The sequence below is a fragment of the Notolepis coatsorum genome (assembly GCF_963971535.1).
Source record: "Notolepis coatsorum genome assembly, chromosome: 9".
NCBI classification, from domain to species: Eukaryota; Metazoa; Chordata; class Actinopteri; order Aulopiformes; family Paralepididae; genus Notolepis; species Notolepis coatsorum.
Window position 1 is genome coordinate 142,985,982 of NC_140173.1, and position 24,000 is coordinate 143,009,981.

A 24,000-nucleotide genomic window follows, 5' to 3' on the forward strand; every position below is an offset into this window, starting at 1 on the left:
AGGTCCGGTCAACTTTGGGGCGGAATGTTTGCAGAGCACCTTGTGCCTAGCTGTGACATACTGCACCTGTCTCTCAGTCAGAGATGGAGGATAGTGAATGACTGTCCTCGGAGACGGACAGTAAAGCAGTATAGCTGCTCTCTTTTTAAGGAAGTACAGTCTTTAAATTAAGTTGCTATAAAAGCATAACTAATGTTTGTTTAACTTAATGGAGTCCACTCCCCTTAGCATGTTCTGTCAGGATTTGATCCCCAGGCCAGCAAGGGTACAAGTGGTTCTAGAGACACAGGAGAGAAGGCTCTGTCAGGATTTGATCCCCAGGCCAGCAAGGGTACAAGTGGTTCTAGAGACACAGGAGAGAAGGCTCTGGCAGGATTTGATCCCCAGGCCAGCAAGGGTACAAGTGGTTCTAGAGACACAGGAGAGAAGGCTCTGGCAGGATTTGATCCCAGGCCAGCAAGGGTACAAGTGGTTCTAGAGACACAGGAGAGAAGGCTCTGGCAGGATTTGATCCCAGGCCAGCAAGGGTACAAGTGGTTCTAGAGACACAGGAGAGAAGGCTCTGGCAGGATTTGATCCCAGGCCAGCAAGGGTATACATGTGGCTCCAAAGGCAGGAGCATTTAATCATTTCACGTCTCTCTCTGGACACACTATATTGTATTTACTAGATGAACAAATGGATTCAATGTACCCAATGACATCACATGGTGGTCAAATTCAAACTCATTTACTGTCAATAACTGTCAAACTAAATAAATGTACAGGGTTTTTGGAATGCGTGAGAGATTATGGGCAAAATAAATCAGCATTGTTTCCCTTGGAGCCCTATGACAATCACTAGATAGGAGTTGCATACAAATACAATATAGTATGTCCAGCGACGTGAAATGATTACGGATTTTGGACGTGTGTGAGTTTTTGGTGCCCCTTTAAATAACCTTAAAAAACTACCATTTCTGGGGCGCCCAAGTGGCGAACCATGTAACGCGCTGCGTCGCGGCACGGTCGACCCGGCACGGTTGACCCGGGTTCGATTCCCCGACTCGGCGTCATTTGCCGAATGTCTTACCCCCACTCTGTCTCCCGTTCTTCCTCTCTCTCTCTCTACTGGACTGCCCAGTAGTAAAAAGCGATAAATGCAAAAAAAAATAAGAAAACTTAAAAAAAATAACGACCATTTCTCAAAATCTATTTTTATTAATTTTTTTTTTTTTTTTTTACATTTATTTATCCTCACAATAAGAGGACATATCATGTTGATGAATGAAGACACTGCTACTGTATCCTGCCTGTCTCTTATCCGCTCTTGACAAATTGCCACCATATAGAGTGAGACGGTGTTGACCGACCCATAACGGGCCTATGGGAGACGGAGAGATCCTCTGGGGGCTAAAGGTGGCCTGGAGCTCAGGGACCTGAGTTGTCCTGAGATCCCGAGAACGCTCTGTGGTTTGAATGGTCCTCCTGTTCAACTCAAAGCGCTGTGGCCTAGGAATGGCTCTGTAGACCCTGGATTTTACCCCTCACTGCGGAAACGGTAAAGGACCCGTCTGCAGTCTCCTCTTTCAGGAATATGTGAGTAATAATGCTAACGTTCTGTGATTTTATTATTCGATTTGAAATTACACTTGAAAATGAGGTATGAATTATAGGGTTTCCTATACAATAGCAAAAAGGGTGATTCGTGGGAGTAGCTTCTGTAGCTATAATAGTTTGATGGGTGAATGGATGAATCGTAGGATTAAGATTTGACTATAGTTTTACTTTTAGTTTGTACATGTGATGATCATGTTTTGGGGGGCGAATTATTTAGTGAATAAATATGAGTTCTGATGTGCTATTTGCTGAAAAGGACATCTTCTGGTTATTAACACATGCTACTTTGATCTTTACCTGGTCATGTCTGTAGAGCTGAAGCACTCATAACCAGCCACTTCTTCCAATAGCTTATACGCTGTAGCTTGATTTATGTTTTGTAAGATAAAAAAAATGGGTTTTAAATGTAAATTTTTCACAGAATCATATTACTGTACTATTTATTTAAACAACTGCTATGGATCGATCTTTCCAGGTGCTTTTACCAGTTCAGTGTTTGCAATTGTGTCATTATTAGAACGCATTCTAGACGGACTGACCTTCTGTAACTACATACTTGCAGGATGGCCTGTGTAATGTAAAAATCAGTCTGATTTATTGAAATGTTTTTTACAGGCACTTATAATCCCTGACTAAATCCAATATGAAAATGCTAGCCCCAAAAGACACGCCGGTGCTCGCTGTGCTCCTCGCGATCTGTGGATTGATCCGATGCCAAGAGTTACCAAGTAAGTCTCACGACCCACGTTTTTATGTACAGTTCATGGATGGTAATTATATTTGCCTGCTGCATGGAAAGGCAGCTGACGGTATTTAGGAGGCATTACTGTGTTTGCCCACGGCGTTATGTTGTGTTACTTTGGGGGTAAATGAGATGAGGCCATTGAGGGGTTAACGTGGATATGATTCGCCAGGATAAAACGGTGGAAAGTAACTTAAGTACTTTTACTCATGTACTGTACTTTTTTTTTGTGTGGAAGTATTTGTACTTTACTTGAGTACTTACACTTGCACTCCACGGCATTTCCAAAGTAAATATCCTTCTTTTTACTCTTACTGGGTTTATTTATTTTACTTTTAATGCAATCAACTCAAAATGATGTGACCGGCCAACTAAGAGGATGCCTTACCAACCTTTTCATGTGAACCTAAAGAGGTTAACGCATCAAAGATGGAACGCTTGCTCGTACCGAAATGTCAAGACACGATTTTGAACAATAGCCTACTTACTTTTGATATCTTAAACACATTTAAAGGGATATTTCACTTTAGTAGAACTTCTCTATCTCTATCTAAAGTCATCTACTAGTAAGCTATAGCGACCGCCGCTGTCCCTGGCGTCTGCTGTCAGCACCACCATTCCTCCCAGGTGTCAGGCTCCTCATTCACTTCCATTCATTTTGAGGACCAAGTCTAAATATCACACTTCTGAAGTATAAACAAACTATACAGCAATATTATTCGGTGTAATATATTTTTCTGTGTCAAAGGTACTGGATTTTTTTGTGTGTGTGCTATACTGTTACCATTTTCACATTATCAGTAAATAAACTATTTCTCACTTGACGACGTGAAGTTTGACCAACTGTCGACTTTTCACAGAATGTTTAAGAAAATCTTTCTTCCCAGCAACAAGGCAGCACGTAGCCATGGTAACCACTCTCCAAACATTCCATGCGAGGCAAAACTACAGAGCACACACACAAACCCAGAGCCATTTATTACCAGAGTTTGGCCAGGTTGGAGTACGGAGTGAGTTGTAAGCCACTTTTGAAACCTCAATGTCCAAACTCTGGTAATAAATGGCTCTGGCTCAAACCTACTGTACAACAAAAATGACCGGATCTGCTTTAAATAAATGTGTAAAGACACATCAAATGCCAAAACATGTACCTTTGACTCAGAATTGTCTGTTTTATTGAAATCTGTACAGCAGTAGTTTGTTTATACTTCAGAAATATGGTAATTTAGATTAGCTCCCCAAATGTAAGTGAGGAGCCTGACACCTGGGAGGAATGGTGGTGTTGACAGTGGCAGCAGTGGTTGCTAGTAGGGATGGGATCGAATATTCAAATGTTCGAATAGTCGATGCCAGTCTCCACATTCGGCAGCCTAATTTTCATAGCCTAATTAATCTAAAAGATGCACATGCTACTGTTTCCGTTTGTTTATTAAAACCGGTTGACAGGCCAATGTAATGCTGTTATTATAGGCTACGATGGTGAATGGTGTCATTTTGATTCATTGTCGGTCAGCTGAGCCGATCAACTTTCTGAAGGATTATCTTCTGAAGTGCCTATTTATGTGCAATATACCCTTTGATTTTAATTATCCATTCTATTAAAAGGAATAACTGAATTTAACTGAAACTGAACATTTGAACTGAATTTAAACTGAAACAGAAAAGAACAATATATTTCTAATATAATAAAAAAAAAAAATTGTAAGATTTTGGGTGCTTCTTCTGGCCTGCAGTTTTACTGTACATTACCACTAATACCACTCCTCCACAATGGCCAGCAGATGGCAGCATTCGCCTATAATATCACACATCCGGAGGCCCACACATACATATCCACTGAGATATTTCCTGCTGTTACTGACATCATGTCACAAGCCCCCATTTGGAGCCCCACAGAAAAGGCCCAGGTGCCATGCAGATCTCACACAAAGGTTTACAACTGCTAATGTTCTGAGTTACTGATAATAAATCATTTCATTGTTTCAATCATTAAAGGTATAATAAGCATGCTCCGGTCGCGGTTTTTAGTACAAGACAAACGATTAAACTGTTAACGTGAAGAGATTGAGTACTTGTGTAAATAATGTGAATATTTAAAAGTTTAAAAGATATTAAAAGTATCTACGATATTATTATTAAATGTTGATGATATGTGATGTGGTCGTGCGGTAAAGGGTATATGCAGACAGACACCAACCCTGAAAGTTGACTAACAATTTGTTTCTCTCTCAAATTTGGTTGCGACCAGTACGTTTAGCCAATTGCTGTCCTCGTCCAGTTTTCTTTAAAAAAATTATTGGGGAGGGCGGCTAAGTGGCGCAGTGGGCAAGGCGCTCGCCACTAACGCAGGAGATGCTGGGTTCGAGCCTAGCTCTCGGCGTTGCTTCCGGCTTGGCTGGTCGTTCATACTAATACAATTGGCAGTATTAGGGGGTGGGAAAGCCGGTGGGTGGGGATTGGACGTTGTGGACAGCGACTCCCACAGGTCGGTTGGTGTGCCTGTACAGCAGAATCAGGAAGTATCGGGGGCAGCGTGAGCCTCCCACGCGTTACTCCTCGCCACTGAGAGATCGCGCTGTGCAGGTGAAAAGATGTGACGGCTGCCTCCTCGTGTACTGGAGGGCTGGGAGGGGACACGTGATGCAAGGCTTCGTCCACATTGCAGCCGGCCAGTGGGAGGCATGGTCTAGCAACGTTCAAGACAGGGGAGGGAAGAATTGGATAATACGAAATTGGGATGGGAGAAAAATGGAAAAAATGGGGGAGAAAAAGTAGATACAAAAAAAATTTGGGGGATGAGTATTCAATCTTTGTTACAGCCGCCTTTCCATAGAGTCAGCCAAGGGGCGGAAAGGGAACACCACCCAAGTTAAGAATTCATACATGTCATCCGTATGGTCTTCTTAAGACAGTCCAAACACATTACAGTGAACATGAACAACCCTCCACAACTAAATCCCAAAACTTAGCGTGCTAAAACTCAAACGTGTGATGTCATTTAGCTAGGCTATAAAGTTTTGGAGCTGCTCCATAAGACAGTGAATTGGAAAATACTTGTTAGTGTAAAAAAAAAATAAAAAAGGGTAAGGTTAGTATGCAGGTGTATTTTCAGTCTAGAGTAAAAGCGAATACTTATTTGGGTATGAAAAGCTCAAACAATTTTATGGGTCGACAAATTCAATTTCATTGTTAACGGAGCAGCTCCAGACTTTATACCTGACGACATCACAAGTTTGAGTTTTAGCACTCTACGTTTTGGGATTTAGGGAGAGAGTTGTTCACTATAATGTTTTAGCTCATTATTCACAAATGTTGATTGAACGTGGACATTTTTATATATTATGTTTAATTCCAGCGGGGTTCGCCTTTATTATTACAGTAACAGGTATCCTTTGTATGTGATGTCACGCCTCCTCTGTATCCATTTTGTGACAGCCATTCTGTGTCCCTGATAAACCATTTTAAATATGGGACACAAAATGGCACATAATTATTGAAAACACCTGTTTTTCTGGGCATATTTTATTATAAAACCACCTATCATCAGCCTAAATACCTCCAGAATACGTGGTTGGTGGGTACAGTAGCTACAGTAACAGTGAATTATGTATTTTCACAAGATTCTTCAATTTCATTAAGGTTACAGTTCTTATGGAGTCACATATATACACAGATGTTTGCAGAGCGATTCTCTCTTTGTCAACACTCTAAGCTCGGTGTATCTTGGTGCAAGGCCGTACTGTATTGTACCCATTCTGCAATCTGTTAATAACATGTTCAATCAATCAATCAATCAATCAATCAAGGTTTCGATCTTCTGGAGGAGTTCCGTGTGTCCGAGTCCAGTGGCGTGAAGAGAGTAGACGGGTCAGCGCCTGATGCTGTGGCCTACCGGGTCAACCCCTCCATCCACCTACGCAAGACCATGAGGTACTGAACCACCCTTACGCAAACATACAAGTTAAGAGGAACACTCCAACATTTTGGGAAATTAGCTTATTTGCCATCTACCCTGGAGTTAGACAAGAAGATACATACCCTTTTTCTTCTCTGTGCGTGCAGTAGGAGTAGGAAGACGTGCACCGTTAGCCTAGCTTAGCGCCAGTCACTGGAAGTAGGTTCCTCCATTAGCCTAGTTCCCAACATCTTCCTACTCCTACTGCATGCACAGAGAAGAAAAAGGTATGCATCTTCTTGTCTAACTCCAGGGTTCCCAAAATGTTGGAGTGTTAAGAGATACATACCTTTTTCTTCTCTGTGCATGCAGTGGGAGTAGGAAGACGCGCACCGTTAGCCTAGCTTAGCGTCAGTCACTGGAAGTAGGTTCCGCTCCGTTAGCCTAGTTCCCAACGTCTTCCTACTCCTACTGCATGCACAGAGAAGAAAAAGGTATGCATCTTCTCCAGGGTAGATGGCAAATAAGCTAATTTCCCAAAATGTTGGAGTTTTCCTTTAAGTTTAACTTTTATCTATCCCCTTGGGGGGGGAATCCGTCCTCTGCATTTGACCCATCCTAACTATTCAGGAACAGCGGGGGTAGCCGCACGTAGCTCTCCGCCCCCAGGGGCCGACTCCTGTTGTAAAGCCTTGGTCAAGAGGCAGGAAACCTGGCATGCATGTCTTTGCGGTCTGGGAGGAAACCCAGACGCAAACACGGCGAGAACATGCAAAGTCCACACAGAGAGGCCCCCCGTGCTGGGGCTTTTTGAACCCAGGACCTTCTCGCTGTGAGGCAACAGTGCTAACCGCCGCGCCGCCGTGCCGTCCTACTACAGAGTGTTTGATCGCAGACATCTTGGATGCAAACGACAACAGGTGATTCTAATCAACTAGCAGGTGATTCTAACCAACTCGCAGGTCCTTATCGTTAAAACGACAGCTGGGGCCAATGAGCCGTGGCTCTGCGCCATGTTGTATTGGGCGAGAACACATCCCAGGAATACTAGGAATAGAGGTGCCCCTTCTTCGGAGCCCCTAAAATAAACACAGAGATTCCGTTCAGTTGTTATCCCAGATGGGAATCTTGGCCGGCAATCAGGAGCTCAGTGAAAAAAAATAACACGATACACAAAAACACCATAGACATCCACTATATACAGTACACAAAACACAACAAACTCTTTGAAGTCATCATGAAGTGCAGGTGATACATTTACAATTGAATTAAGCAGGTTGTATTGCCCTGGTCCAAGTTCAATGAGGAGTAAAAAAATAAATAAAATAAAACGTCTGTTCCCCCGGACGCTCTTACAGCTGCAGCCTGAGGGGGAGGGTCTCAAACTTAGAGTGAAGGGGGGGGGGTGTCTATAGAAGCAGCCCAACACAGACCAGGCCTAGCAAAAGGACATGCTGGTCCAAGATGACCCCCGCAGACATGGGGTCTGCGGGACAGCTGTCCCTTCATCACCAGACACCTTCACCACCACGCAGTTCAGGCGCGTCTTGTTTTTGACGTTTCAGGTTACTCCATCGAGTCATCGTGGGAATTAAGTGAGGACAGATTCGGTACGACAATGACATCATAGTCATATTTCCACACAGGGTCCTGCACATTTCCTTTCTAGACGCCCCCGTCTGAGGGTCACAAACCTGGAAGTCCTTTCATCATTGTCGGATCGTCAAAAAAATGCATGTGAGCTTTTCGTTAGCAAAGAAGGGCGTTCTCTTTGTGTAATGTGAAACAGTCTTTCTCACTGAAGTGAGCAGCACAACAAGTAAATCAACAGTTGACGTTACACAGACTGAGGAGGAGGAGCCCTGTGATGGAAGGGCCTCGCGTGTCCGACCGCTTTGACGGAGTTCTCTCTGTGAAGATGAACCAGCGCCGAAGCCGTCGAGTCGCTCGTCATACTTACTTCAGATTTTTATTGCATTACATCACAAAGGAAGCTTTGTTGTTTGTTTTATTTTGGTATCCCGTGGCCCTCCTCGCGCCCTGCACGTCTTTGTATAGGATTTTGTTAGCATCATGCTTTAGCATTAACCTGACCCGCCAGATGTGGTGTTCTGTTCTGGTTACAGAACCATCTGGGAAGTTGTCCTTTGAAACCTGGGCCAGCAGCACCGAAAAAAAAGAAGAAGAAAAAACTCTAACAAAAACTTGGCAGTGCGTCTTTGCCACGTCGTAGCCGCCAGTAGCTCGTCAAAGGACGCTGATTTGTCTGAACCACTGTGGTTCTGGCACAAGCGCATAACTCCAAGCCTGACAAGATGGATTCTCGCGTGGTGGTCTCGCGAAGCCAGCCGCCGCGCCAGGTTAGCTAAGCGTGTTTTCTGCCTCCAAATGTTAAAAAAAAAAAAAAAAAAAACTGCAAGTGCTTTTTTTATTGGAACAAAAGGATTACCGATTTCTTACCAATCAGATTAGCTTCTTAAAAATATATATACTCTCCCTTATGAACCTATTCTACGAGGGCACATTATGAATGGGCATAGTGGGGGGGGGGGCAAGATACTTGTCTGATCATAACTCACGATAGACCTCGCCTACCTCTTTTTATTCACGTCAGCTTCATTCAACTGGTGTTGATAAGTGTTTCCAGGCGCCCGTAGCACAGTGTTTTGTTGTGAAACATGGTGGAGCTAAGGATTTCCTTCCTCTTTGCCAGCGCCGCTTTCCAGCACCTCCCAGTGACCTCGGTATCATGATCACTTCCAAAACGGCGCGCTTGATGTCCTCTCGCTTCACACGGAATACCTCCGGCGCAGCATTGAATCACTTGACGCTCAATCAGGCTGCGGCGGGGGGAGGACCAGAAGTTTGTTTGGGGAAAGCGGGGGGTTCTCTCTCAGTCGCCATAATGACAAGATTGCACACTCGCTCCGGGATTATAACCTACTGACATGCGGTTGCATGTATATCGTACGCAAGTAATCATCGTGCAATCATCGCAAACGAGTTAGAAGATGACAGGGCGCTCCTTCTGTCCGACTAACCATTTCACTGACGCAAAGTAATGACTCGGTTCCTTTGATTCACGCTTCGTGTCTCTCTTTTGCTGCACAAGACGTCCAGCATGAATCAATCAAGTTTTGTTTAGCCCGCTCCCTTTGAGTCGGTGCCATGGCGGGCGAAAGTCCCGCTCTTAATCAACCCCCCCCCCCCCCCCCCCCGGCGGTGAGGCCGTGTACTCGGTGGGTAATACCCATTACTGTGCACTAGTAAATCAGATCACGGTAACACACAGAAGGATTAGGGGACGGGAATCACGATAATAAAAAAGGAATGGCGGCTAGAGAAAGTCCCAGGGGAAACACAAAGAGGGATATAGAGGCCATTGTCCCGCATTACCACATGGCGGTGCATGTGACGCATTAATATTGAGCAACTGTGCCTGTTTTTCATTGGCATATTTAAATGACTAAATCCAGATATTTCATAACGAAAGCCTTTTTAAATGCTATGATTATTAGTGTGAATGAGGACAAAGTGGACAAAAAAGAAAAAGTGACTAGAATATCCGATATCCACCAGGAGGTTATTCAGTATCCACAAGAGAGGGTTGGCCTCCTTTTTAACGACGTACGTAAAGAACATAGAAATGTATCTATTTGGCACTTATTGACGCCAGCAGCCCACTGCTTTCTACTGTCTTGTGAATAAAATATGAAGTAATTTGATTGTTGTCCAGCGTTTTTCAACGCTAGGTATCCAGTGTGTTTTAACACTATCCAGTGTGTTCTAATGCTAGGTATCCAGTATTCAAGATTCAAGATTCAAGAGGTTTATTGTCAGATACAGTACATACCAGGGCATACAGTGAAATGTGAGTGGCCATGCCCGCTTTGATGTTCTAACGCTAGGTATCCAGTGTGTTGCATACCTGGGTTCCATCCTAGAGGCAAATCTTTCCTGTGACAAAATGGCATCCAATGTAATAAAAAAAGTCAACCAAAGAACTAGATTCTTGTACCGGATCTCCTCTCTGGTAAACAAGAATACCCTGAAGACTCTAACAGGAGCACTCATTTAAGGGTACTACGACTATGCTTGCACCTCATGGTACCAAAGCACCTCAAAGGCGCTAAAAACAAAATTACAAACATCACAAAACAAACTGGTCAGACTACTGCTTGACCTGACTCCTTTAACCCACCTCACCCCTGCCCACTTTGACAACCGAAGATGGCTTAGAGTAGACGACAGAGTACAGCAACTTGCAATGGGCCTGGTCTACAAGATACACTACACCACCCAGGTACCCATGTACATGTCAAAATACTTCCCAAACAAGGTCAGTGAATTTTGCAATTATGCCACATCAATGTGGAACACCCTACCCACAGCTGTAAAGGAATGCGAATCACTACCCACTTTCAAAACCACTTTCAAAGAGCACCTACGGGAGACTGCAATTCGAAACTGTCTACCTGTATGTCATGTATGTGTTATGATGAATTGAAAATGGGGGACCCTGGTGTAAACAAGACGAAAGTCTTTCTCTGGTCTGCATCCCCTTAACAATTGTGTGTATTGAGCTGTAATGTATTGTACCCATTCTGCAATCTGTTAATAAAATGTTCAATCAATCAATCAATTCTAATGCTACTGTAGGTATCCAGTGTGTTCTAATGCTATCCTGTGTGTTCTAATACAAGGTATCCAGTGTGTTCTAATGCTAGGTATCCAGTGTGTTCTAACACTAGGTATCCAGTGTGTTCTAACACTAGGTATTGTCGTGGAATATATTATCATGTCATTATAGATCTGTGTTGCGATATCATTTTATCATTTTACAGCTTGACTGGTTCACTGTGACCAGCTATGTAATGTGTGTGTGTCTCTTTAAGATACTCCAAGGTAATCTCCCCAGCCAGCCAAAGCAAGGTTATTATTACTTCCCGTAGCTGGGAACCATTTTTATTTACTTTCATCATCATATCTGATGTATAATGTTACGTCTTGCAAGTGTGTATTAAACTATGTTCTGCCCAAACCTCTTGGTCACTTTATGGCCAGATGCTACTGTGTGAACATGATGTATCTGTCTGTAAACTGTCCTTTGAAATAAACTTTTCTATTATTAATAATGACTCAGAATGATTTATAAAACGGCCCATCGTTTTGTCCTTTAATATTTCCCATTACAGAATCCAGTGTGTTCTAACACTATGTATCCAGTGTGTTCTAATGCTAGGTATCCAGTGTGTTCTAATGCTAGGTATCCAGTGTGTTCTAATGCTAGGTATCCAGTGTGTTCTAATGCTAGGTATCCAGTGTGTTCTAATGCTAGGTATCCAGTGTGTTCTAATGCTAGATATCCAGTGTGTTCTAACACTAGGTATCCAGTGTGTTCTAATGCTAGGTATCCAGTGTGTTCTAATGCTAGGTATCCAGTGTGTTCTAACACTAGGTATCCAGTGTGTTCTAATGCTAGGTATCCAGTGTGTTCTAATGCTAGGTATCCAGTGTGTTCTAATGCTAGGTATCCAGTGTGTTCTAATGCTAGGTATCCTGTGTGTTCTAATGCTAGGTATCCAGTGTGTTCTAACGTTAGGTATCCAGTGTGTTCTAATGCTAGGTATCCAGTGTATTCTAATGCTAGGTATCCAGTGTGTTCTAATGCTAGGTATCCAGTGTGTTCTAATGCTAGGTATCCAGTGTGTTCTAACGTGAGGTATCCAGTGTGTTCTAATGCTAGGTATCCAGTGTGTTCTAATGCTAGGTATTAGTGTGTTCTAATGCTAGGTATCCAGTGTGTTCTAATGCTAGGTATCCAGTGTGTTCTAACGCTAGGTATCCAGTGTGTTCTAATGCTAGGTATCCAGTGTGTTCTAACACTAGGTATCCAGTGTGTTCTAACGTGAGGTATCCAGTGTGTTCTAATGCTATAGGTATCCAGTGTGTTCTAATGTGAGGTATCCAGTGTGTTCTAATGCTATAGGTATCCAGTGTGTTCTAATGCTAGGTATCCAGTGTGTTCTAATGCTAGGTATCCAGTGTGTTCTAATGCTAGGTATCCAGTGTGTTCTAATGCTAGGTATCCAGTGTGTTCTAATGCTAGGTATCCAGTGTGTTCTAATGCTAGGTATCCAGTGTGTTCTAATGCTAGGTATCCAGTGTGTTCTAATGCTAGGTATCCAGTGTGTTCTAATGCTAGGTATCCAGTGTGTTCTAATGCTAGGTATCCAGTGTGTTCTAATGCTAGGTATCCAGTGTGTTCTAATGCTAGGTATCCAGTGTGTTCTAATACAAGGTATCCAGTGTGTTCTAACACTAGGTATCCAGTGTGTTCTAATACAAGGTATCCAGTGTGTTCTAATGCTAGGTATCCAGTGTGTTCTAATGCTAGGTATCCAGTGTGTTCTAATGCTAGGTATCCAGTGTGTTCTAATGCTAGGTACCCAGTGTGTTCTAATGCTAGGTATCCAGTGTGTTCTAATGCTAGGTATCCAGTGTGTTCTAACGCTCAGTGGTTGTCGCTCCACAGCGATGTCTACCCTGACGGCCTGCCCTCCGACTACTCCGTCATCGCCACCTTCAAGATAACCAAGGATGCGGCCAAGAAGTCCTGGAACCTGTGGCAGGTCAGCAGGGCTGGAAAGTAACTAAGTACTTATACTAAAGTACTGTACTTAAAGGGGAAACTGTACTGTACTTACAGTACAGTATACAGTTATCTATCTGAATGATCACAAACCGAGGGGCTGTTTCAGACCGTCGTGATAGCACTTCAATGTGTATTATTTTTCTTTTGGAGATATTGGAAGTACAAATGATTCGTATTTGTTGACAATGGGTAAGAAACAAAATCAATGGGGTTTCAGACATATCTCTGAGAAGTTAACTATGTTGTGAAACAGGTGAGATGAGATAAGATAAGATATTCCTTTATTGATCCCATTGGGGAAATTCAGGCATCATAGCAGCATGGGGAAGGGGGGAGGGGAGGTACAGGTACGTGCATGGTAATAGTTGAAAGACATTGATATAGGCGGTAAATGTATAGTACAGACAACAATTAGCAGTGTAAACAATATAATTAACTCTGAATATAAGAATATGATCAAATAAACAGTGTCATCAAAGGTGCAGATGAGGGTCTATATGCCCTATCAGTTATATTTTACATTACAATAAATATGGTCAATAACACTTATAATCTGAATACATACTATGAGTAAGTAAAGTAAACAGTATACACAGGTGCAGTATACATACGGTACCCTAAATGGCATGATATACGTCATACGTTATATGTTGTAATCTGTGCAGTTTAAAGATGCTGTTTAAATGGTGCTACATGTTATTTCCCCCAGAGGAATGGTTTCAAACCCCCATTGATTTCAGCCGTCAGCGGTACCTCCGGCTTGGTCTGTCGTCCCTACGAACACAATTGGCAGTGTTCGCGGGCGGGAAGCCAGTGGGGTATGACTATGAGTCCTGGTAATTTGCAAACAACGACTTCTACTGAAATAGCGTGAACCTCCGCATGCGTTTCTCTCTCCCAGTGAAGCCCATCACTCCTCACTCCTTAGGTGAAAAGAAGCGGCTGGGGGAGGGGGAGGAGGAGGAGGAGGCATGTGGTAGCTACTCCCTCCCCAGACCGACAGCAGGGCAATGCACGCAATGACCAGGAAGGGAATTGGCATAACTACTAAATGGGAGGAAAGAGAGAAAAATTACAATTGACATTGTAACGACAATGCTGACGGGGAGGAGTTTTACTTTCACCAGAGTGTACTATTTGTTGGGGATTCGAAGGATGATTCGCGTACTGTTCCCTCCACCGCAGGTCAGTGACCCAGAGGGACGGGACCAGGTGGGCCTCCGTTTCCAGGGCGACACGCGTTCCCTGGACTTCTTCTACGCCAGCCCCAGCGGCACCCAGATGCTGCGGACCTTCCAGCGCGTGGAGAAGCTGTTCGACGGCGAGTGGCACAAGCTGGCGCTCAGCGTGAAGGGCGCCCGGGTCAAGCTGCTGGTGGACTGCGAGGAGGTCGGCGTGGAGCCCATCGACGAGCCCCGGCCCGTCATCCGCCAGGGGTACACCTCCATCGTCAAGCGGGCCGCGGGCGATCGCTCGGCCTCTGTAAGTCCAGAGGGGGGGTTGGAGAGAATAGTAACTAAGTGAAGTAACTATTATTCTTACTTATTATTCTTACTTATTATTATTATTATTATTATTATTATTATTATTATTATTATTATTATTATTATTATTATTATTATTATTATTATTATTATTATTAGGTAGTGTGTAGGGCACTGGTTCTCAAACCTTTTAATGTCAAGGACCCCCACATTGATATGTAATCGGCCAGAGACCCCCCTTTCATAAAATCATGTCCCGGGGACCACCATCTGAGGAGATATTTGTTGTTACGGTCTGATGCTTTAGTTGAGCCATTACTGTCTTTAGGCATGGAGGAGAGATAACAGAGAGACACCAGAGGAGAGATAACAGAGAGACACCAGAGGAGAGATAACAGAGAGACACCAGAGGAGAGATAACAGAGAGACACCAGAGGAGAGATAACAGAGAGACACCAGAGGAGAGATAACAGAGAGACACCAGAGGAGAGATAACAGAGAGACACCAGAGGAGAGATAACAGAGAGACACCAGAGGAGAGATAACAGAGAGACACCAGAGGAGAGATAACAGAGAGACACCAGAGGAGAGATAACAGAGAGACACCAGAGGAGAGATAACAGAGAGATAACAGAGGAGAGATAACAGAGAGATAACAGAGGAGAGATAACAGAGAGACACCAGAGGAGAGATAACAGAGAGACACCAGAGGAGAGATAACAGAGAGACACCAGAGGAGAGATAACAGAGAGACACCAGAGGAGAGATAACAGAGAGACACCAGAGGAGAGATAACAGAGAGACACCAGAGGAGAGATAACAGAGAGACAACAGAGGAGAGATAACAGGGAGATAACAGAGGAGAGATAACAGAGAGACACCAGAGGAGAGATAACAGGGAGATAACAGAGGAGAGATAACAGAGAGATAACAGAGGAGAGATAACAGAGGAGCGATAACAGAGATATAACAGAGGAGAGATAACAGAGAGATAACAGAGGAGAGATAACAGAGAGATAACAGAGGAGAGATAACAGAGGAGAGATAACAGAGGAGAGATAACAGAGGAGAGATAACAGAGAGATAACAGAGGAGAGATAACAGAGAGATAACAGAGGAGAGATAACAGAGGAGAGATAACAGAGGAGAGATAACAGAGAGATAACAGAGGAGAGATAACAGAGGAGAGATAACAGAGAGATAACAGAGGAGAGATAACAGGATAGATAACAGAGAGATAACAGAGGAGAGATAACAGAGAGATAACAGAGGAGAGATAACAGAGGAGAGATAACAGAGAGATAACAGAGGAGAGATAACAGAGAGATAACAGAGGAGAGATAACAGGATAGATAACAGAGGAGAGATAACAGCGGAGAGATAGCAGAGGAGAGATAAGAGAGGAGAGATAACAGAGAGATAACAGAGGAGAGATAACAGAGAGATAACAGAGAGATAACAGGAGAGATAACAGAGAGATAACAGAGGAGAGATAACAGGAGAGATAACAGAGAGATAACAGAGGAGAGATAACAGAGAGATAACAGAGGAGAGATAACAGGATAGATAACAGAGGAGAGATAACAGAGAGATAACAGAGGAGAAATAACAGAGGAGAGATAACAGGAGAGATAACAGAGAGATAACAGAGGAGAGATAACAGAGGAGATAACAGAGGAGAGATAACAGGATAGATAACAGAGGAGAGATAACAGAGAGATAACAGAGAGATAACAGAGGAGAGATAACAGATAGATAACAGGAGAGATAACAGAGAGATAACAGAGGAGAGATAACAGGAGAGATAACAGAGAGATAACAGAGGAGAGATAACAGAGAGATAACAGAGAGATAACAGAGGAGAGATAACAGAGAGATAACAGAGAGATAACAGAGGAGAGATAACAGAGAGATAACAGAGGAGAGATAACAGAGAGATAACAGAGAGATAACAGAGGAGAGATAACAGAGAGATAACAGCGGAGAGATAACAGAGAGATAACAGAGGAGAGATAACAGAGAGATAACAGAGAGATAACAGAGGAGAGATAACAGAGGAGAGATAACAGAGGAGAGATAACAGAGAGATAACAGAGGAGAGATAACAGAGGAGAGATAACAGAGGAGAGATAACAGAGAGATAACAGAGGAGAGATAACAGACAGATAACAGAGGAGAGATAACAGAGAGACACCAGAGGAGAGATAACAGAGAGATAACAGAGGAGAGATAACAGAGGAGAGATAACAGAGAGACACCAGAGGAGAGATAACAGAGAGACACCAGAGGAGAGATAACAGAGAGACACCAGAGGAGAGATAACAGAGAGATAACAGAGGAGATAACAGAGAGACACCAGAGGAGAGATAACAGAGAGATAACAGAGGAGATAACAGAGAGATAACAGAGGAGAGATAACAGAGGAGAGATAACAGAGAGATAACAGAGGAGAGATAACAGAGAGATAACAGAGGAGAGATAACAGAGGAGAGATAACAGAGAGATAACAGAGGAGAGATAACAGAGAGACAAGAGAGGAGAGATAACAGAGAGACACCAGAGGAGAGATAACAGAGAGACAAGAGAGGAGAGATAACAGAGGAGCGATAACAGAGGAGAGATAACAGAGGAGCGATAACAGAGATATAACAGAGGAGAGATAACAGAGAGATAACAGAGGAGAGATAACAGAGAGATAACAGAGGAGAGATAACAGAGGAGAGATAACAGAGGAGAGATAACAGAGGAGAGATAACAGAGAGATAACAGAGGAGAGATAACAGAGAGATAACAGAGGAGAGATAACAGAGGAGAGATAACAGAGGAGAGATAACAGAGAGATAACAGAGGAGAGATAACAGAGAGATAACAGAGGAGAGATAACAGGATAGATAACAGAGAGATAACAGAGGAGAGATAACAGAGAGATAACAGAGGAGAGATAACAGAGGAGAGATAACAGAGAGATAACAGAGGAGAGATAACAGAGAGATAACAGAGGAGAGATAACAGGATAGATAACAGAGGAGAGATAACAGCGGAGAGATAGCAGAGGAGAGATAAGAGAGGAGAGATAACAGAGAGATAACAGAGGAGAGATAACAGAGAGATAACAGAGAGATAACAGGAGAGATAACAGAGAGATAACAGAGGAGAGATAACAGGAGAGATAACAGAGAGATAACAGAGGAGAGATAACAGAGAGATAACAGAGGAGAGATAACAGGATAGATAACAGAGGAGAGATAACAGAGAGATAACAGAGGAGAAATAACAGAGGAGAGATAACAGGAGAGATAACAGAGAGATAACAGAGGAGAGATAACAGAGGAGATAACAGAGGAGAGATAACAGGATAGATAACAGAGGAGAGATAACAGAGAGATAACAGAGAGATAACAGAGGAGAGATAACAGATAGATAACAGGAGAGATAACAGAGAGATAACAGAGGAGAGATAACAGGAGAGATAACAGAGAGATAACAGAGGAGAGATAACAGAGAGATAACAGAGAGATAACAGAGGAGAGATAACAGAGAGATAACAGAGAGATAACAGAGGAGAGATAACAGAGAGATAACAGAGGAGAGATAACAGAGAGATAACAGAGAGATAACAGAGGAGAGATAACAGAGAGATAACAGCGGAGAGATAACAGAGAGATAACAGAGGAGAGATAACAGAGAGATAACAGAGAGATAACAGAGGAGAGATAACAGAGGAGAGATAACAGAGGAGAGATAACAGAGGAGAGATAACAGAGGAGAGATAACAGAGGAGAGATAACAGAGAGATAACAGAGGAGAGATAACAGACAGATAACAGAGGAGAGATAACAGAGGAGAGATAACAGAGGAGAGATAACAGAGAGATAACAGAGGAGAGATAACAGGAGAGATAACAGAGAGATAACAGAGGAGAGATAACAGACAGATAACAGAGAGATAGCAGAGGAGAGATAACAGAGAGATAACAGAGAGATACCAGAGGAGAGATAACAGAGGAGAGATAACAGAGAGATAACAGAGAGGTAACAGAGGAGAGATAACAGAGAGATAACAGAGGAGAGATAACAGAGGAGAGATAACAGAGAGATAACAGAGGAGATAACAGAGGAGAGATAACAGAGGAGAGATAACAGAGAGATAACAGAGAGATAACAGAGGAGAGATAACAGAGAGATAACAGAGAGATAACAGAGGAGATAACAGAGGAGAGATAACACAGAGATAACAGAGGAGAGATACCAGAGAGATAACAGAGAGATAACAGAGGAGCGATAACAGAGGAGAGATAACAGGAGAGATAACAGAGGAGAGATAACAGAGAGATAACAGAGAGATAACAGAGGAGAGATAACAGAGAGATAACAGAGAGATAACAGAGGAGAGATACCAGAGAGATAACAGAGGAGAGATAACAGAGGAGAGATAACAGGAGAGATAACAGAGAGATAACAGAGGAGAGATAACAGAGGAGATAACAGAGGAGAGATAACAGGATAGATAACAGAGGAGAGATAACAGAGAGATAACAGAGAGATAACAGAGGAGAGATAACAGATAGATAACAGGAGAGATAACAGAGAGATAACAGAGGAGAGATAACAGGAGAGATAACAGAGAGATAACAGAGGAGAGATAACAGAGAGATAACAGAGAGATAACAGAGGAGAGATAACAGAGAGATAACAGAGAGATAACAGAGGAGAGATAACAGAGAGATAACAGAGGAGAGATAACAGAGAGATAACAGAGAGATAACAGAGGAGAGATAACAGAGAGATAACAGCGGAGAGATAACAGAGAGATAACAGAGGAGAGATAACAGAGAGATAACAGAGAGATAACAGAGGAGAGATAACAGAGGAGAGATAACAGAGGAGAGATAACAGAGAGATAACAGAGGAGAGATAACAGAGGAGAGATAACAGAGGAGAGATAACAGAGAGATAACAGAGGAGAGATAACAGACAGATAACAGAGGAGAGATAACAGAGGAGAGATAACAGAGGAGAGATAACAGAGAGATAACAGAGGAGAGATAACAGGAGAGATAACAGAGAGATAACAGAGGAGAGATAACAGACAGATAACAGAGAGATAGCAGAGGAGAGATAACAGAGAGATAACAGAGAGATAACAGAGGAGAGATAACAGAGGAGAGATAACAGAGAGATAACAGAGAGGTAACAGAGGAGAGATAACAGAGAGATAACAGAGGAGAGATAACAGAGGAGAGATAACAGAGAGATAACAGAGGAGATAACAGAGGAGAGATAACAGAGGAGAGATAACAGAGAGATAACAGAGAGATAACAGAGGAGAGATAACAGAGAGATAACAGAGAGATAACAGAGGAGATAACAGAGGAGAGATAACACAGAGATAACAGAGGAGAGATACCAGAGAGATAACAGAGAGATAACAGAGGAGCGATAACAGAGGAGAGATAACAGGAGAGATAACAGAGGAGAGATAACAGAGAGATAACAGAGAGATAACAGAGGAGAGATAACAGAGAGATAACAGAGAGATAACAGAGGAGAGATACCAGAGAGATAACAGAGGAGAGATAACAGAGGAGAGATAACAGAGGAGAGATAACAGGAGAGATAACAGAGGAGAGATAACAGAGAGATAACAGAGGAGAGATAACAGGAGAGATAACAGAGGAGAGATAACAGAGAGATACCAGAGAGATAACAGAGGAGAGATAACAGAGAGATAACAGAGAGATAACAGAGGAGAGATAACAGAGAGATAACAGAGGAGATATAACAGAGGAGAGATAACAGAGAGACAACAGAGAGATAACAGAGAGATAACAGGATAGATAACAGAGGAGAGATAACAGAGAGATAACAGAGGAGAGATAACAGGATAGATAACAGAGGAGAGATAACAGAGGAGAGATAACAGAGGAAAGATAACAGAGAGATAACAGAGGAGCGATAACAGAGGAGAGATAACAGAGGAAAGATAACAGAGAGATAACAGAGGAGCGATAACAGAGGAGAGATAACAGAGAGATAACAGAGAGATAACAGAGGAGAGATAACAGAGAGATAACAGAGGAGAGATAACAGAGAGATAACAGAGGAGCGATAACAGAGAGATAACAGAGGAGAGATAACAGAGAGATAACAGAGAGATAACAGAGAGATAACAGAGGAGAGATAACAGAGAGATAACAGAGGAGAGATAACAGAGAGATAACAGAGGAGCGATAACAGATAGATAACAGAGAGATAACAGAGGAGAGATAACAGAGAGATAATAGAGAGATAACAGAGGAGAGATAACAGAGGAGCGATAACAGAGGAGAGATAACAGAGATATAACAGAGGAGAGATAACAGAGAGATAACAGAGGAGAGATAACAGAGAGATAACAGAGGAGAGATAACAGAGGAGAGATAACAGAGGAGAGATAACAGAGGAGAGATAACAGAGAGATAACAGAGGAGAGATAACAGAGGAGAGATAACAGAGAGATAACAGAGGAGAGATAACAGGATAGATAACAGAGGAGAGATAACAGAGGAGAGATAGCAGAGGAGAGATAAGAGAGGAGAGATAACAGAGAGATAACAGAGGAGAGATAACAGAGAGATAACAGGAGAGATAACAGAGAGATAACAGAGGAGAGATAACAGGAGAGATAACAGAGAGATAACAGAGGAGAGATAACAGAGAGATAACAGAGGAGAAATAACAGAGGAGAGATAACAGGAGAGATAACAGAGAGATAACAGAGGAGAGATAACAGAGGAGATAACAGAGGAGAGATAACAGGATAGATAACAGAGGAGAGATAACAGAGAGATAACAGAGAGATAACAGAGGAGAGATAACAGAGAGATAACAGGAGAGATAACAGAGAGATAACAGAGGAGAGATAACAGAGAGATAACAGAGGAGAGATAACAGAGGAGAGATAACAGAGAGATAACAGAGGAGAGATAACAGAGAGATAACAGAGAGATAACAGAGGAGAGATAACAGAGGAGAGATAACAGAGAGATAACAGAGAGATAACAGAGAGATAACAGAGGAGAGATAACAGAGGAGAGATAACAGAGAGATAACAGAGGAGAGATAACAGAGAGATAACAGAGAGATAACAGAGGAGAGATAACAGAGGAGAGATAACAGAGAGATAACAGAGGAGAGATAACAGGATAGATAACAGAGGAGAGATAACAGAGACATAACAGAGAGATAACAGAGGAGAGATAACAGAGAGATAACAGAGGAGAGATAACAGGAGAGATAACAGAGAGATAACAGAGGAGAGATAACAGAGAGATAACAGAGGAGAGATAACAGAGGAGAGATAACAGAGAGATAACAGAGAGATAACAGAGGAGAGATAACAGAGAGATAACAGAGAGATAACAGAGGAGAGATAACAGAGAGATAACAGAGAGATAACAGAGGAGAGATAACAGAGAGATAACAGAGAGATAACAGAGGAGAGATAACAGAGAGATAACAGAGGAGAGATAACAGAGAGATAACAGAGAGATAACAGAGGAGAGATAACAGAGGAGAGATAACAGAGAGATAACAGAGGAGAGATAACAGAGGAGAGATAACAGAGAGATAACAGAGGAGAGATAACAGACAGATAACAGAGGAGAGATAACAGAGGAGAGATAACAGAGGAGAGATAACAGACAGATAACAGAGAGATAACAGAGGAGAGATAACAGAGAGATAACAGAGAGATAACAGAGGATAGATAACAGAGGAGAGATAACAGAGGAGAGATAACAGAGAGATAACAGAGGAGAGATAACACAGGCGAGATAACAGAGAGATAACAGAGAGGTAACAGAGGAGAGATAACAGAGAGATAACAGAGGAGAGATAACAGAGGAGAGATAACAGAGAGATAACAGAGGAGATAACAGAGGAGAGATAACAGATGAGAGATAACAGAGAGATAACAGAGAGATAACAGAGGAGAGATAACAGAGAGATAACAGAGAGATAACATAGGAGATAACAGAGGAGAGATAACACAGAGATAACAGAGCGATAACAGGGGAGAGATAACAGAGAGATAACAGAGAGATAACAGAGGAGAGATAACAGAGGAGAGATAACAGAGGAGAGATAACAGAGGAGAGATAACAGAGAGATAACAGAGGAGAGATAACAGAGGAGAGATAACAGGAGAGATAACAGAGGAGAGATAACAGAGAGATAACAGAGGAGAGATAACAGAGGAGAGATAACAGGAGAGATAACAGAGGAGAGATAACAGAGAGATAACAGAGGAGAGATAACAGATGAGAGATAACAGGAGAGATAACAGAGGAGAGATAACAGAGAGATAACAGAGGAGAGATAACAGAGAGATAACAGAGAGATAACAGAGGAGAGATAACAGAGAGATAACAGAGAGATAGAGATAACAGAGATAACAGAGGAGAGATAACAGAGGAGAGATAACAGGAGAGATAACAGAGGAGAGATAACAGAGAGATAACAGAGGAGAGATAACAGGAGAGATAACAGAGGAGAGATAACAGAGAGATACCAGAGAGATAACAGAGGAGAGATAACAGAGAGACAACAGAGAGATAACAGAGAGATAACAGGATAGATAACAGAGGAGAGATAACAGAGAGATAACAGAGGAGACATAACAGAGATATAACAGAGAGATAACAGAGAGATAACAGGATAGATAACAGAGGAGAGATAACAGAGGAGAGATAACAGAGGAAAGATAACAGAGAGATAACAGAGGAGCGATAACAGAGGAGAGATAACAGAGGAAAGATAACAGAGAGATAACAGAGGAGCGATAACAGAGGAGAGATAACAGAGAGATAACAGAGAGATAACAGAGGAGAGATAACAGAGAGATAACAGAGGAGAGATAACAGAGAGATAACAGAGGAGCGATAACAGAGAGATAACAGAGGAGAGATAACAGAGAGATAACAGAGAGATAACAGAGAGATAACAGAGGAGAGATAACAGAGAGATAACAGAGGAGAGATAACAGAGAGATAACAGAGGAGCGATAACAGAGAGATAACAGAGAGATAACAGAGGAGAGATAACAGAGAGATAATAGAGAGATAACAGAGGATAGATAACAGAGAGATAACAGAGAGATAACAGAGGAGAGATAACAGAGAGATAACAGAGGAGAGATAACAGAGGAGAGATAACAGAGAGATAACAGAGAGATAACAGAGAGATAACAGAGGAGAGATAACAGAGAGATAACAGAGAGATAACAGAGGAGTGATAACAGAGAGATAACAGAGGAGAGACAACAGAGAGATAACAGAGGAGAGATAACAGAGAGATAACCGGAGAGATAACAGAGAGATAACAGAGGAGAGATAACAGATAGATAACAGAGAGATAACAGAGGAGAGATAACAGAGGAGAGATAACAGAGAGATACCAGAGAGATAACAGAGGAGAGATAACAGAGAGATAACAGAGGAGAGATAACAGAGAGATAACAGAGAGATAACAGAGAGATAACAGAGGAGAGATAACAGAGGAGAGATAACAGGAGAGATATAACAGAGAGATAACAGAGGAGAGAGTGAAACCTCTTTTTTTAGGGACCCCCTGGAACCCCTTGAGGGA

At 42.5% G+C, this 24,000-nt stretch overlaps 1 protein-coding gene across 1 annotated transcript in view; it reads left to right on the forward strand.

Annotated features, from left to right (window-relative positions):
* LOC311234787 (uncharacterized protein) overlaps window positions 1-24,000 on the forward strand; it is a gene marked incomplete at both ends in the record, with an annotated part of 71,604 nt that overhangs the window by 1,153 nt on the left and 46,451 nt on the right. The window contains 4 exons of the mRNA XM_084322031.1: window positions 229-397; window positions 6,147-6,270; window positions 12,771-12,867; window positions 14,076-14,372. Coding sequence (XP_084178157.1) covers window positions 229-397; window positions 6,147-6,270; window positions 12,771-12,867; window positions 14,076-14,372 — 687 coding nt within the window. The remainder of the gene's footprint in view (window positions 1-228; window positions 398-6,146; window positions 6,271-12,770; window positions 12,868-14,075; window positions 14,373-24,000) is intronic.